This window comes from Cyprinus carpio, chromosome A8, assembly GCF_018340385.1.
Source record: "Cyprinus carpio isolate SPL01 chromosome A8, ASM1834038v1, whole genome shotgun sequence".
NCBI classification, from domain to species: domain Eukaryota; kingdom Metazoa; phylum Chordata; class Actinopteri; order Cypriniformes; family Cyprinidae; genus Cyprinus; species Cyprinus carpio.
Window position 1 is genome coordinate 14933612 of NC_056579.1, and position 16789 is coordinate 14950400.

Below are 16789 nucleotides of genomic sequence, written 5' to 3' on the forward strand. Positions count from 1 at the left end.
GGAAAATAATGTGTTTTTTGAACCTTAAACAGCATAAACACATTGCATTACATCAAATACACAAAATAATGTCCTTTTTAACATCATATGACCCCTTTAAACTATTTCTCTTGGTTAGTATCGGTGATATTCCCTGAAGGTGTGGAACAAATACTCAACCAGATTATGTGAAGAAAATGTTGGCTCAAGTTAATGAAAAACTCATCTCTTGTTCCCAGTGTCCTGTCAAAGAAAGGAAATTATTTCAGCTTTACATATTACATTGAACAGCGCATTATGGTGGACTTCTAGAATAATAATATAAATACTACTAATAATAAAAATCATAAATACGCTTTTTGTAAGTAAAACATCCAATCAGTCCTCATATTGTCAGAGGGAAAATTAAAATTAAAAAAATTTAATCGCTGCATTTTACTACACACATTTTTAATAATTCAGTTGCAGCATCATGCATTAAGAATGAACAGAAGGCTTAACTGAGGCTGTGATTTAGAGAGATGGTAAATAATGTTTCCAAGAATAAATTTGAAATGGGTGATGAATTCCTAATGGCTTTGGTAGACTTTTCTTGGCAGACTTTATCTGTTGCTTTCAATTATACGTCGAGGTCTTTGTTGCAAAGAGGAAAAAGCTCAGACTGTAATAAGTCTTTTTGGCTAAGGTTTCGGTCCTCTGTGTAGATTACATTAAGAGATAAGAGATGTACGAGACACTCTCTGGTAAAAGGACGTATTGATTATTTCAAGCACTCAAAATTAAGATGGAATGCTTGACTTGTAAATTTTTTTTGGTTGTTTGCCTCTTACTAGCAATTTTTATTTTTTTTTTTTTTTTGAATTATTGATATGATTTTAAGGTGAATAAAATCATATGTTACACTTGTTAGTCAAGTATGACAATCTAACCTCTCTCTTCTCTCGATTTGCAGACATCCCATTTAGCGGGACCCCGCCTCCAGCGTACGTTTATGATGGCGATCGAGGGGAGGACCAGCATATGCAGCCTGACGTCGCGTCCTACATGGATGACTCCCTCTCTTCTCTGCCCCTTCACCTGAAGGGGCGAAGCTTTAGAGAGACCCCTTCCTCGGGGTCCCTGGAGTTCACTAAATCAGTAAGAGACATTAAGATTCAGAGAACTAGCTTTAACCTTCATGAAGTCATAGTGTTTACACACCTTTCCCAAGTCTTTCTGTCATAAAATAAAGCTCAGACGTGTCTTTTGTAAGATGATTATTGTTATGGATGCATGATATATTGTAAAAACATGATCTGCTCATTACTTCAGCTTATTGGTATCGACCTGAATTTTAATATTTACTATCAGTTAGTAGCTAATTATACTTTAGGTTTAATGATCCTTTAACATTTCTGTTTATGCAAATGTGTGAATGCTTTGAACCTTTTCCCTCTGTTTTCTTTATCTTTATTCTTTGGGACGTTTCATATATGGGATTATGTGGTCTATGGTTGACTTCTGTAAATCTGTATGGGATAGGATTTAGGTTTTGATGAGGTTTACCAATAACACTTTCGTATAGGGACTAATTCTCACTATTAAATAGTTGCTTGTTAGCATGCATATTATTACTAGCCTATTGGCTGTTTATTGGTACTTATAAAGCACATATTCTGCATGACCATATTCTACAGCCTTAATCCTACCCAATACCTAAACATAACAACTACTTTACTAACTAATAATAAGCAGTTATTAAGAGTTTATTAAGGCAAAATCATAGTTAATAGTTAGTTAATAGTGAGAACTGGACCTTAAAATAAAGCGTGACCAGATTACCCTACTGAGGAAAGCCTAGGGACTGTCGACAGGAATATGTGTTTTTGGCTGAACCCTTAATGTGTTTGCGTAACGGGCATTTTCTTCATCATGGACATTCCCAGTCGGAGCTGGTTGTCGAAAAAGGGTTGGAGATGAGAAAATGGGTCTTATCAGGGATCCTGGCCAGTGAGGAGGCATATCTCAGCCACTTGGAGGCGCTCTTACTGGTGAGTAACAGTCTTCAGGCATTGCTGGGTCTGTTTTACTGCACCCTTGCTCACGAAAGAGGGTCAAAGATCACCATTATAGTAGTGCTGAGCTTTGCACATTAAACTGCTCCCAGTGGTTACAAATGGGGACCCCCTTTTGACCTCCTGTTATTTTTATTTTTTTATCTCAGCCCATGAAGCCCCTGAAAGCTGCTGCCACCACCTCTCAGCCCATGTTAACCCTCCAGCAGATAGAAACCATTTTCTTCAAAGTGCCTGAGCTCCATGAGATCCACAAAGACTTTTATGATGGCCTGTTACCCAGAGTGCAACAGTGGAGCCACCGTCAATGTGTGGGCGACCTCTTCCAGAAACTGGTGAGCAGTGTTTTATTACATTGTTTAATATAGAACAGTCCAAACGCTATTAACGCAGAATCTATTGGTTCGTATTAAATTTAGAATAGCCTTTCAATTTTAAATTAATTCGGTCATTTGATTAGGTATTTCACATGGTTATTTAATATATTTTAGGGATATTAAAATTCGAACTGGTAGCGATTAAGCCAGTAATTATTTTCACGTAATGACTGATAACCAAAAAATGACTAATATTAAAATTCTGTAATATTTTGACAAAATAAAAAATAAAACTCTTAAACCTAAAATCAGTTGTTTTAAATGCTTTAAAAAGTCATCACAACATTATAATGTACAGTATAAAAAAGTGTATTCTTTAGATTTGTTAAATATTATATTTAACGGTGTTATTTATGATTAGCATGTATAATTAATAATAATAATTTGTGCATTCTTATTGGATTTATTGAATTTTGTATTAATTTAAGTTTTCCAGCAAAATTAGTATGTAATGATATAAAACTGTTACTTTATGTTAAATTACACATATCATGATATAAGATTTTGGTCATACCGCCTACTGTTTGCTTTATTATTGAAATCACTGGTTCATTTTTGTATTATCATCTAATAATAAGCTAGTGTAACTGTTGTCACTCATTATAACAACTGAATTGTGCCGTCCCTCGATGCCACATGCCCATGTCTAATTCCATACATGATGTTTCTATCAGTCCACCCGAGAGAGATTTTTTGAGACCGTTTATAAACGCAGTCGTCATCATCAAAGCATGTCTCTCTGGTCCTACCTAAGGAATATTTGCTTTGATAACTGGTTTAGTGAGGTTCACGAGCAACAGCCACATCATTCCACTCGGCACAATTAGCTGTGGAAACTGAAACTTTACCCCCATCTTTATAGACGCCTGCAGCAGGACTTGACACTTATGGAGATGAAAGCTTCTCAGAGCCACATGACTGCATGTAAAGCAGCTAGGGGGTCTTGCTCTTAGATCGGTGGGGCCAAATACTGGGGTTGAAATTTATTAGGGAATTGTAGCCAGGAGCGTAGATCACATGACAAACTAGAACGTTTCTTTGGTGTATTGATTGTTATGTGAGTTGCATGGTTTGCCTCTTCACCCTCTTCTTGCTTTTCTCTTTATATCTCTAAAATTTGTCTTTTTGCATTTTACAACTTTACACAATAAGATTTTTTTTTTTTTAAGAATTGATGCTTTTGATTCTGTAAGGATGCTTTAAATTGATCAAAAGTGACAGTAAAGGCATTTATAATGTTACAAAAGATTTCTGTTTCAAATAAATAAAGTGTGTTCTTTTGAACTTTCTGATTAATTCTGAAAAGAGCACCAAATCAGCATATTAGAATGTGAAGACTTAAGTAATGGCTGCTGAAAATTCAGCATTACCATTACAGGACTAAATTAAATTTTAAAATATATTTCAATAGAAATGTATTTTTCACAATGAAAGTGAAATTGCATAAGTTTTACTTTATCTTGTGCATTCTAGCTTTTATAAAAGAAAACATTGAAAGCTGTAAATGAATTCTATGGCATGAACTGTTGCAGGATTTCTTTCAGCAGTAAGTGAAAAATATAAAACCCAGAGTGGAGTTGGAGGGGAATGATTTCAGAATGCTTTGAGCAGGAGGGGAAATTGTTGTTGATCTGATCCACTCATTGATCAATTGATTCATTTGTGGTTTGTGTTCGAAATGTTTTACCATCCCCTCTGGGATCCAGGGTTGAAATCAGTGACTGTTTGACATAAATCTCTGTTTTGAAATATAAAGGCATTGGGGTTGAGTAAATTTCGCCAGAGGCTGAATTAATTCATTTTTTATTTGGATTGTTAATCCCAGAGGGATTATATTGTTAGTTGCAAATACCTGTGGTTATTATTTGAGGCATTACTGATGTTTTGTGTAGAGCTGAGCATTTTTGTATCTTATTCCTTTATCTTCATGCAGATGTTTTTTGCATGGAAGTGTATTTCTGAAACCCAACTCTTTGGGAGAATATGCCATGTCTGTTACCTTAGGAGTGTGTGTGTGTGTGTGTGTGTTTGCAGTGACATAGTTCTATTCCAGGGTGTGTGTGTTTTACACAGAGAGGGATAAATAAACAGGAAATCCCACAGGGAGACATAGTCACCAGAGTTTTCAGTGGACAGTGAGTCCAGTGTCTGCCCTGTTTCCCAGTAAGCATGATGTCATAGAGCAGGGGTTCATGTGTCTGCCCTGGAAACCCACTCACTGCTGGGCATTCCCTTGCCTTCTCCCTCTCCCTGTGGACTGCCAGCTCTCACACCATGGGATTTACTCACTGCTGACTCCTCAGATGCAATTAGTCCAAAAATGCTGCTCCTTCATACAGAAAACCTGCTGTTTTCATACAGTAATGAATAGGTTCAGGCCAGTGTTTCCTACAGAATTCAATCTACTCTACTACATTTATGTACTAAATATATATACGGGGTATATATTAAAGCACTGTTGCAATTCTGTATGTTTAATGGCACATTGTCATATTTTGAAACAAATAAATATCGCATAGTATGACAATAATGAGAATTTGCAGTAGGCAAGAAGATGTTGGTTTAGTAACTGCTGAGTGAAGGATTTGTCAGACTCATTCAAACTTCATGAATAAAAACACCTTTTAATAGTCATTTGTTCATGAATTGAGATACACTTGAAATGTGGTATGTTTTTGACTCATTAAAATGAACCTGTTCATAAGAGTCATTTGTTCGTGAATTGAAATTAATGGTCAAGCTGTAAGTTTTTAACTCACTTAAACGAACTGGTTCATAAGAGTCATTTGTTTGTGAATCAGAACAGTGGTCATGCAATATATTTTTAAGCCTCTAAAATGAACCAACTCATTAGAATCATTTGTTTTTACATGCACCCTGCAAGTACAACTCAATCAAAAGATGTTTCCTGACAGTTTTTTATATATTTAATTACATTCTATTCAAACTGCAAACTTACATTCACAACTCAAATAAAATATAAGATCTTCTGGCGTGAAGCTGAACTTACTAGAGGAGTCTTTAGAAAGTTGTTCTTTTCATTTTAATGGTTCTTTTCACTCTTTTAATGAGTATTCATCTTTTTTCAGTGAGCGGAGTTAACAGCACGATGTAATCTGTCTTTTTTCTGATCTCAAAGTAATGATGCTCATATTCTGGATCACTCACACGTTTCCCCAGTAGCAGTATAATGGCTGTGTTGAAGGAAATGCTTAACCCCTCTGTCTTGTGACAAGCCCCATCACAAGTGCTTCTCTTATTTACCCCAGTGTTGGCAGCACTCGAGATGTTGCCATGGAAAATGCTTGTTATCTGTGCCCATTTCACAGTTGTTGTCTTTTGAATGGTGTTTTTCTTCATAACACAAATGCTCATACACAGCGACATTTTGCCTTTGTTTACACCAAGTCACTTCTTTCTTATTTCAGTATGCATTTACCCTCTTAAAGGGATACTCCACCCCAAAATGAAAATTTTGTCATTGATCACTTACCACCATGTCGTTCTGAACCCGTAAAAGCTCCGTTCGGAACACAATTAAAGATATTTTGGATGAAAACCGGGAGGCCTATGACTGTCCCATAGACTACCAAGTAAATAGCAGTGTCAAGGTCCATAAAAGGTATGAAAGTCCTCATTAGAATACTCCATCTGCCATCAGACGTTGCAATCTGGGTTACATGAAGCAACGGGAACACTTTTTGTAAGCAAAGAAAACAAAAATAATGACAAGGATGCGCTGTTTCTATGTGTATTTAGCTTTGATTTGAAAGAAAACAGCACATCCTTGTGGCGCGGATGATACAGAAGAGCATACACAGCATACGGTGATATGGAGAGACACAGAGGAGACTGCTGACAAAGGAATTATTAAATAAAGTCAATATTTTTGTTTTCTTTGCTGTTTCTTTGAGGGTGAGTGAATTTTCAACAAATATAATTTTTTGGGTGAACTATTCCTTTACGATTGATCCATTACGTCATTGTGAAAATTGGTCTGCTGTGTTGAGTGCTGTTGTCTTTAAGCAGTCAGGCTGGTATTTGCTTGTCTTTGAATATCAGAAGCATGTCAGCCTTGTTAAAACAGGCCACAAAAAACTGCCTGCTCTACCTTAGTAAGCAGAATTAAGCTGAAGTAACATGCATGACTAATCTGCCTCTAGCACTGACTTTTATCTTTAAACCAGCTTCTCTCTCACTCTCACTCTCTCCTGTCGTTTTATCTTCCCACACAGGCCAGCCAGCTCGGCGTGTACAGGGCTTTTGTGGACAACTATAAGGTTGCCGTGGAAACGGCCGAAAAGTGTTGTCAAGCCAATTCTCAGTTTGCCGAGATTTCAGAGGTTAGTTCTAAGGGCACTTACATTATACTGTCAAAACAAGGCCTGATATCTTTGCCTCCTTGTGTATTCATGTACTTCTATATCATTTCACCTTCAGAATCTGAAAGTCAAGAGCGCTAAAGAGGGTAAAGATCAGAATACCAAGAACTCTCTGGAATGTAGGTAATTTTTCCACTTTTACTCTCCTTTTACACCACTTTTAGTGTTCTGATCATCTTTTGCCTTTCTCGTTCTTAGCACTGCTGTATAAACCAGTGGATCGAGTCACTCGCAGTACTCTCGTCCTCCACGTGAGTAAAACTGAAAGAACATACACCTAATCATTTATTTTACTCATGTGAGAATGTTTACAGGTTAGTGGTGTTTTATTTGGATGAGCTTAGGCTGTATTGATTTACACATTCGGTAAATTGAGTGTTTTGCAATATTAGATAAGTCTGTGTGTTTCAGGACCTGCTGAAGCACACCCCATCCAGTCATCCAGATCACCCTCTCCTGCAGGACGCCCTCCGCATTTCCCAGAACTTCCTCTCCAGCATTAATGAGGAGATCACGCCCCGCCGTCAGTCTATGACAGTGAAGAAAGGAGAGGTCAGTGCTGCCCAGTGAAAGAGCAGACTGTATGTCAAAGACCTGATATTTTTTTTTGTCTCTTAATTGGTTTGAACAATGATTGATTCATACAACTGTCCCTGAAATGATGATTAATTTTTAAATATTTAATTCAAACAGTTTTGTTTAAAAAAATAACAGTTTTTACAAAATTGTAAAAAAAAAAAAAAAAGGATAGGACAATATTTGGCCGAGATGCAACTATTTGAAAATCTCGAATCTGAGGGGGCAAAAAAATCTAAATATTGAAAAGAATTGCCTTTAAAGTTGTCCAAATGAAGTCCTTAGCAATGCATATTACTAATGATAAACACATTTTTTTAATATTTACGGTAGGAAATTTACTAAATATCTTAAATATTGATGGGAATTAAAGAAAAATCAATAATTTTGACCCATACAATGTTTTTGTGGCTATTGCTACAAATATACCCATGCTATATATATATATATATATATATATATATATATATATATATATATATATAAAACAATATTTGGCCAGTATATGAGGACGCCTGCAGACCCTGATGTGTCAAGGTCATTAAGACTGATAAAATATGAGAGATATATATATAAATGACTTTTTATGACAAACAAGGTTAGTTCAGGTTATGTGGTGCGACTCCTCAAAAAATTTGTGATGTTTATGAATTAATCATTCATAATAATTTTTGCCTTAAAAATATATTTAAAAATCTTTTTGAAAATAATGATTAAGATGTCTATGTGCACATGAGCTCAAGGTGACAAGGCCAGAAAAAAAACCCTTGCTGATAAACTCTTGTACTGTAATTCTTAGTAGTATTTTTTACAACAAGTGTAAAAATATTCATCAGTACGCTCCGGTTGCATAACACTTCAAGTGTCCCGTCAACAATATAATCATTTCCCGCCTTCCTGTTCCCCTTCCTCCTTTATCAAAGGTCGTTTATGTGAAACGAGAAGTGTCTCAACACCCTTCCCAGCTTCAGAATGAACACAAACACGCATTTGCACGCTCTCTTGACCCTCTGAACTGTGAGTCAGTTGACCTGGTACTAGACTTCCTCGCAGATTACTGGAAAACTGTGTGGGAAGTGGCTCTCTGATTGTAGGCTTATGGACATGCCAGGAATTTTTATTACAGAAAACACAGAGATATAATTCAAAGATAGTTATCATTTATTATTGGAATGATTAAAGGAATGTCTAACATAAGCTGGGGAAGAGTACAGCTCAGCTTAATCACGATTCCCATCAAGATCTGTACTTAAATTAAGAATTTTTTATTTTTATCACTTTGCAGGAACTGATGATAAAACATCATTAATCAACTATACGAGAAAGTATTAACTCTTTGTTTCTCTGTTGGGATCCAACAAACAATTTTGTATCAAAGGAGTATAAAAGGCCTATTTTTTATGGATCACAAAAAGGCTGTGCTGGTCCATTTTCTAATTGTAATGTATGAAAACAAGCTTTCAAGCTTCAAAAATGATACAAAAGCATCATAAATGTAGCATTTTGTTAGTCTTTTGTGCACTATATTCTAAGTCTAATATAATGATTTAATGACTTGATGATAAAACATCACCAAAAACATAACAATAGAATAATATTGAAAATATATTTCATAGTACGTTTACATTTTCATTCAGAGCTCTGACAAAGCCTGTTTAGAAAGAAAGTAATTGTATTTTCCAGCATTATCATTTGTCAGGGCATCTTGGTCCATGTCCCGTGTAATTATTGTCATTGAGATGATGGATTTCCAGTTCATGGCCATGTGCTGCTTCTCTTCTTAGGCTGTTTTAGCAGATGTCTCTAAATGCATCCAAAGTCAATACTGCACCCGTATATCATGTTGGCCAAATCCTGGTTTACTTTAGGAGAAAAAAAAATGCAGGGATAAACACACTCTCTTAAGCCAGGGTCACAGGTCAGAGCCAGTGTTTTGAATGCATCTACACACACATACAGGCATCCAGGCCATGAAAAGAGCAGATGTCTTTCACATATGTCACACAGCCTTCAATTAGAGGAAGATTCGGTCACTCAAGAGTGCAAATACACACCCAGTTATAAAGAATGACCTGAGATGGACATCTTTCGGAACATCTTGTACAGAACTTTTTTCAGTTTGATGTTGCTTTGTTATTTAAAGGACAATATATTGTTTTCCAAGGCTAAATTTTTCCTCTAATGTGACTTACAGTAGGTAATTACCATCATATCGCCTTTAGTGAATCATCTCACCCAGCACACCTTTTTAATTCTATCCAGTCGTGCTTGTCTGAGGTTGAAACCCCTTCAGGCTCCCATCATTATCATGAAAATAGCTCCCGTGACTCACCCACAATAGCACAATTTCTTAAGTATGTCATGCCTCCATCTGAGTGAATGAGCCTGAGCTTCTCATTGGCTGTTTTTCCTCCTCGCCTACTTTAAATGACCCCATGCCTCAGGCAAAATAGTGACTGCCACTGATTCATGGGGCAGTGAACGATACATGAACGCCCCCTATTGGTAAATAGTTGAAACTAATTGTGTTAAGGTTATTTTTTGGTTTCCAAAAAATATGATGGTGCCTTTACACATTCCCAGAGTTCTCAGAAACAGAAGGCGTCAAACTTCAACAAATATAATTTGTTATTATTATTTGTATTATTATTATTATTATTATTACTACTACTGCTATTATTAGAGAGACATAGTGTATTGTCCTGCATATTAAAGTAATCCTAATGTCTTTGAAATCGACAGCTTCTCCGAGACCAGTTTATGGTGGAGTTAGTAGAAGGGGCACGAAAACTTCGACATGTCTTCCTCTTTACCGACCTGCTGCTTTGCGCCAAATTGAAGAAGCAAACCGGAGGGCAAGTCAATCTATATGAAACTTTTTTCATTCCTTATTTCATAGTTGTTGTGTTTTTTCTTTCTTTGTCATAACTGTGACCCCTGGTTTCTGTGTCTTCCTATTTTCAGGAAGGGCCAGCAGTATGACTGTAAGTGGTATATCCCACTAGCTGACGTCACTTTTCAGACCATTGATGAATCGGAGTCTTCACCGGTCACCCAGATACCAGAGGAAGAGATCGATGCTGTGAAGGTCAAGATCTCCCAGATCAAGAACGAGATCCAGAGAGAGAAGGTAGATGAGGCAATTAAACATGTTTCAGAAGTACTTTTCTGAAGTAAACAATCAGCTTTGTGTTGATTGTTTCCCGCCTCCTTCCTCTAATTCTCTCGTGTGTTCAGAGAGTATGTAAAGGAGGTAAAGTCCTTGATCGTCTCAGGAAGAAACTGTGCGAACAGGAATCCCTGCTTCTGCTCATGTCTCCATGCATGGCCTTCAGAGTCAGCAACAGGAATGGCAAGGTGAACCAATACCAGACAATTTCCTAAAACTGCATTTTTTTTCACATATATGCAGTCTGTGATCTTTGCTAAGACAAATGTTTAACATTTTAAGGGATCGGTCAACCCAAAATAAAATAAAAAATTTTGAGAGGCTAAAAAGCCATTCCCAAATGTTCTTATTTCCTTTATTTTATTTCTGTATTTCAGGGCTATACATTCTTGATTTCATCTGATTACGAGCGAGAAGAATGGAGGGAGATCATTCGCGAGCAGCAGAAAAAGTGTAAGAATTGCTGTTCCTCACAGGACTCTGTAAACGGCTATTTTCCTTCAAGACGGAGTCATTTATTAGTTAAATGCAGATATCGGTGACCTCACTGAGCAAGGCTCTCTTGGTTTCTGTATGTTCTTTTCTCACAGGTTTCAAGAGTTTTTCTTTGACTTCTGTGGAGTTGCAGATGCTCACCAACTCCTGCGTGAAGCTACAGACAGTTCACAACATTCCTCTGACAATCAATAAAGAAGGTGAGTGCCTTTTTTGATCGGTTTTATTAAGATCTTTATTGCACTTAATTTTTTTTCTACTGAATCTGAAATTTGTCATAAATTTGGTTGTTTTTCTCCCTTTAGATGATGAATCCACAGGGCTGTATGGCTTTCTAAATGTGATTGTTCATTCTGCAACAGGGCTGAAACAGAGCTTGAGTAAGTTGTCTGGCACGGGATGTCTCACCTAGTTTATGGGACTGCAGCAGTGTGTTTTTTTGGTGGTTGCAATTAGATGGAATGAAATCCGGCTCACAGTAATCATTAAATTATTGAATGCCTCCCTAATATGTGCGCACATGCATGAAAACACCTGACATGCTCCCTGCTGTTGTTGGGCAGAGTTCTCTCTGTGAGCAGCTGTGGGACGGCTGGATTAACAGGGAAGGCTGCTTCTTCTTAAATTTAACTTTCAATCACTAATTTATGTCTTTCGTTGTTCTCACTCATTCATTGTTTCAGCTTTCTTGTAGCTTTTATCCTCAACAGAAGCTTGAAGATAGTTGGGGTTAATGTCAATACTGTACATACCATGGTGACAGTGTAATTTAATAAGAGCCAAAGGCCCTTTGCATAAAAAGTAAAAACATATTCTGATAAATAGGCTAAATCAAATTTGGGATCAGTAAGGTTTTTTTTTTTTTTTTTTTTTTCCTTAAATATTAAGGATGCATTTTTAAAATTAATTTGTTAAAAAATTTCTTTTAAAATGAAATTTTTTTGAGTTTTATATTCATCAAAGAATCCTAGAAAATATTTTAGGCAAAAGAATTAAGCAGCGCTTTTGAGTTTTATATTCATCAAAGAATCCTAGAAAATATTTACCAAATTAGCATATTAAAATTATTTCTGAAGAATCATGTTCGAAATTTTTACTTAAAATGAGCACCATTCATATTAGCATATTAGAATGATTTCTGAAAAGTGGAGTAATAGCTGTTGACCAGCCCCCAATTTTTGAATGCAGCTTAGCCATAACATTTTCAATGTTTCAAACTGAAAGTACATTTTAAAAATACGTGTTATTCAGTGAATAGAATAATCATTTTTTATATTGTTTTGATTCTAAATTATTCATACAAAAGAAAATAATTTTAAAAATATATTCAAATAGAAAACAATTGTTTTGACTGTATTCATATTTCAAAATATGTAATAGTTATTGGGATTTTTGTGGTAATGACTTTTAATTTTTGATTTATGTTTGATTGAAGTTTTTTGTTTTGTTTTTTGTTTTTTTACATTTGAAAGCAGCTTTATATGTAACCGGCTTGTTTTCTGTTCTCTCCCCTCCAGATCTGTACTGTACATTAGAGGTGGACACTTTTGGCTATTTTGTGAACAAAGCAAAAACTCGTGTGTACAGAGACACCACAGAGCCAAACTGGAATGAGGTCAGAACTGCAGCCCATCCTCAGCATGTAGCTTTCTTCAGAAACATTTAGTGAAACCTAGAGTGTTACAAAGACAGAATATTAGTCCTTATGCTGCAATAACATTTGATCCCACTAACTGAGCAATCACAAATTACACCCTGCAGCTTAAAATCTGAAAAGACATTATAATGCAAGTTGAATTGTATGATTAAATGGAGATTGGACCCTCTTTTCACAGGAGTTTGAGATCGAGCTGGAGGGCTCTCAGACCCTCAGACTGCTGTGCTACAGTAAGGTCAGACAGTGCAGGGATGATGGGGAGAACATGGATCGCATCATGGCCAAAGGACAGATTCAGGTATACCTGTTTAGATGATATTTTAATATATTAGGGAGCTTGGAGAAGGCGAGCTGTTTATATATTTTCAATAGTGGTTCCTCACAGTGGTTACAAAGCCCAGGGATGTCCTCACCAACAAACACCGGACAGTTGAAAGCTCAAATAATCCTGTTCTCATTTTAAAAACTGATCCTGTTCTCATTTCTCATTTTAAAATATTACATTAAATTAAATGCTGATAAATTAAGGCCCTGCCAACATATACTATACCTATACTTATGAGCTTTGGGTCACTTTGTGGACTCAAATGTGTTTTTTTTTTTTTCACAGAAGTGCGTTTTCACTATTGTGAAGTGACTGACACTGTTTCTCTGTGCACAAATCCAAGCAATCAATCATGAAATTGTGTTATTTTATTTTAGATTTTATCGATTAGTCATGCAAAAAAAAAAAAAACAAGCAATAATCTGCTTACCCATAGTGACTAAGCATTTACATTTTTAATCTCTAATGCAATAAACAGAACAAAGCCGGTTAGTTGTTCAGGTAGATAATCCTGCCATATGCGGTGGTGTGGTCATGTTACTAGAGAAACCAGAGTGGTGGCTTGACAGAGGGGCAGCTTTAGGGAAATGCTTAGGTGTTGTGCTAGAAAAGGATTAGAAGGACTGTACTATGGATTGTCATCAGAGTTGTTTGGAAATGCTCCAAAGAGAAAGTGGGACATGACACGCTTACAGAGTCCCAAAGGGGCAGGTGTGAAATTACGGGGGATGGTTGAGTGAAAGTTTGCATCAGCATATGAAAGATTATGTCTTAATCAGATGACCCTTTTTTGCCATGGCAACCATATGTTTTTTTTCTTCGGCCATAGACCTATAGATCTCAGTTGTTTAGTCGAAACACTCCAAGCAAGATTCTTTATACCTGTTTGTATGGAATTAAAAACTTCAATTTTTCAGTTTCTTCTAAAATGATTGTATATACACTGATTGGAAAAACATAACCCTGTCCTAAACTTACGAAGTGGCACATTTCATTGCTGATAAGCAGAAGAGCGCCAAGCGAAACACTTGAAATTGTCTTGAATGCGTTGTTGGTAGGTCAGCTGCCCCACTGGGCCGTAATCATCAGGGTGGGCGGAGATTCTGTAGTTAATCCCAGCACTCCATCTGTGTGACAGCTCCGTCAGGGGAGTTCTGTGTGTCTGTGTGTGAGAACTCAAGAATATATCAGAGATGACATTCACAACAATAGATTCATCCAGACCAGCATGAGAACCGTTATACCAATACACGTTGTGCTAGAAGACCCAAATTTGACTGTGCTTCTGTGAACGGAAAGGGATTCCTGTTCCTGTAGCCTGCTGCTTCTTGTCAATAACAGTAGCATCCTCTGAGGAACTTGAGCGAGATGGGCAAAAAGGACCAGATGCAGGATGGTGAAGCGCATCATGGTAGAACGAAGACTATCATAATGAAGGAAGAGTTGATTAGCAGCTGTGCGGTGGAGGAAGAGGAGAAACAGGAGGACGATGAGGAGGTGGACACTGGCCTCAGGAAGGGTCCCAGCAGTGGGGCTCGACTCTGGGGTAGAGTGCGCAGCACGCTCCTCAGGCAGAAGGTAACAAGAGGCTGGCCTTGTCCTGTGTGATGATTTAGGAAATAAGAAACTCAGTTTGTTAACTCGGTTTGAGGTGAATATTGTTAAGCCGTGTGATTAGGAATTGAGATGCTGAAGTGTTTGATGTGGATTTTTCTGTTGATCATTGTACGGATGTTTTTTTGGTCTGCATCGGTAACATAGTAGGGTATGTATTGTTTGTTAAGGTAATACAACATTGTGATTTGAAAAATATTAAGGCTTGAGACTTACTGATGGAGCACATAAGATAAAGAATGTTCGAAAAGACTGGTGTATAGCAGGGGTTTTCAAACTGGTGACCTCCAGGAGGCAGCAAAGGGTTGCTGGGGGGGGGGCTGGGGGGGTAAGGACTGTCAAAGTTAACTAAAGATATAATTTACGATATTAAATCTGCATTTAGTTTTGTGGAAAAAAAGTTCCCACTGTACTGGATACACTGTAAATGATAAAAAAAAAAGCTTTAGTACAACGACCCTGTAAAGCCAGTTATTTAGACACAATCATTTATTTATTTATTTTGTCTTTATAATTAACATTTCATATTTTCTCACACAGTATACAATTCAAAAGTTTGCGGTCTGTTATATTATTTAGTTTTAAAAGAAATCTTTTATGCTTAAAAGGCTGCATTTATTTGATCAAAATACAGTAAAAACAGTAAAGCTGTGAAATATTACTACAATTTAAAAACAAATTATTTGCTGAATTGATTTTAAAATGTAATTTTATAAGCTGAATTTTCAGCAGTCATTACTTCAGTCTTCAGTGTCACATGATCTTTCAGAAATCATTCAAATATGCTCATTTGCTTCCCAAAAAACATTTCTTATTATCATCAATGTTGAAAACGGAGATACATTCTTTATTTCAGGATTCATTGATGAATACAAAGTTCAAAAGAACAACATTCATTTGAAACTTAAATATTTTGTAACATTATAAATTAATTCTTGTTTAATAAAATATTATTATTATTTTTTTTAAATATTACAGACCCCAAACCTTTGACAGATAGTCTAAAGGGGTTTTTATGAGTGAAAATATAGTTTTATACAATGTAATTTAATGAAATAGTTTATTGCTTACTTGTGATACTGATCTTTTGGTTTACTGTGCTGAATCTAGACATAGCCTGCCTAAAACAATGCGTTAAACCCATGATAACATAATGTATACAAAAGATGCATTTCCCCTTCTGAACACTCTGGATGTCTTCTGAACATTTGAAATATGATATTGATTGTTGCTGTTATATCACTATGTACTAGTGCACCAGTTGCTTTGAATGACATCTGATTTTTTGGCATGAGGAAAGTCAACCAAAAAATACAGGTCTTTCCATTGGCAGCAAGCTGGGAAATTACATTGTCACAATACCCATAGCAGACCACAGTAAATACAAACTGACGCCCTGGTATTAGAGACATGATTAGAACAGAATCTGTCACTAGATTAGTACTGACAACCGACTATGTGGACGTTATGTAATACTATGAGACTGGGGAAGACAGACATATCATAAAGAAGGGAAACTGTTTGGATTATACTGTTATTTAGGTTGTGCATTTCTTTAAGTTTAAGTGATTATTTTGTCTATATCAGTTAAGATGAAATAGTACTGTGTCTGCATCATTCAAATGCTGTACTACGTGCCTGGGCAGCTATCTTTCTTTGTCCAGGCATAGCATATTTGTTTGTTTATTTAATGAAATGTAGATACTTTCCAGTAGCGTGTTCACTGAGCTGCCATTTTTAGCAGGTGACTCTGGGCTCAGATAAGGATTATCCTCTTGATTGACATTTGTCCCTATTTTCACAGCTGGATCCTCAATCGCTGCAGGGTAAAGACTGGCAGAGGACAGTAATCAGCATGAATGGGGTCAGTGTGGCTCATCCTGCACAATAATAACACAATTACTGTACTAATAATAGGAAAAATCATTTTATTAAATGTTCAAAAGGCCAGTACACTTGATTAAGATCATCTATATTTGTCTGGGAAGTGAATAGTTGATGTTGCTGTATCATTGCTGAACACTGAAGTGATGAAATACTGTAACTATATGTAGTGCACATGTAGATGTAAGATATTTAAATATGATTGTGTAGAAATTGCTTTTGTATTTTTACTGCCTTAAAGTTTTATAACAGATCCATTTCAGTAGATTTCAATTGT

General features: G+C 36.3%; 1 protein-coding gene across 1 annotated transcript in view; it reads left to right on the forward strand.

The window, feature by feature from the left end:
* The window catches only part of si:dkey-91m11.5 (BCR activator of RhoGEF and GTPase), a 40233-nt gene that overhangs the window by 18015 nt on the left and 5429 nt on the right, over positions 1–16789 (forward strand). Inside the window, exons 2-17 of the mRNA XM_042762441.1 lie at positions 932–1116; positions 1905–2009; positions 2183–2368; positions 6646–6753; positions 6851–6911; positions 6991–7043; positions 7204–7344; positions 10102–10223; positions 10333–10498; positions 10606–10725; positions 10915–10990; positions 11128–11232; positions 11338–11412; positions 12550–12647; positions 12868–12987; positions 16433–16492. Of these exons, the coding sequence (XP_042618375.1) occupies positions 932–1116; positions 1905–2009; positions 2183–2368; positions 6646–6753; positions 6851–6911; positions 6991–7043; positions 7204–7344; positions 10102–10223; positions 10333–10498; positions 10606–10725; positions 10915–10990; positions 11128–11232; positions 11338–11412; positions 12550–12647; positions 12868–12987; positions 16433–16492 (1781 nt within the window). The remainder of the gene's footprint in view (positions 1–931; positions 1117–1904; positions 2010–2182; positions 2369–6645; positions 6754–6850; positions 6912–6990; positions 7044–7203; positions 7345–10101; positions 10224–10332; positions 10499–10605; positions 10726–10914; positions 10991–11127; positions 11233–11337; positions 11413–12549; positions 12648–12867; positions 12988–16432; positions 16493–16789) is intronic.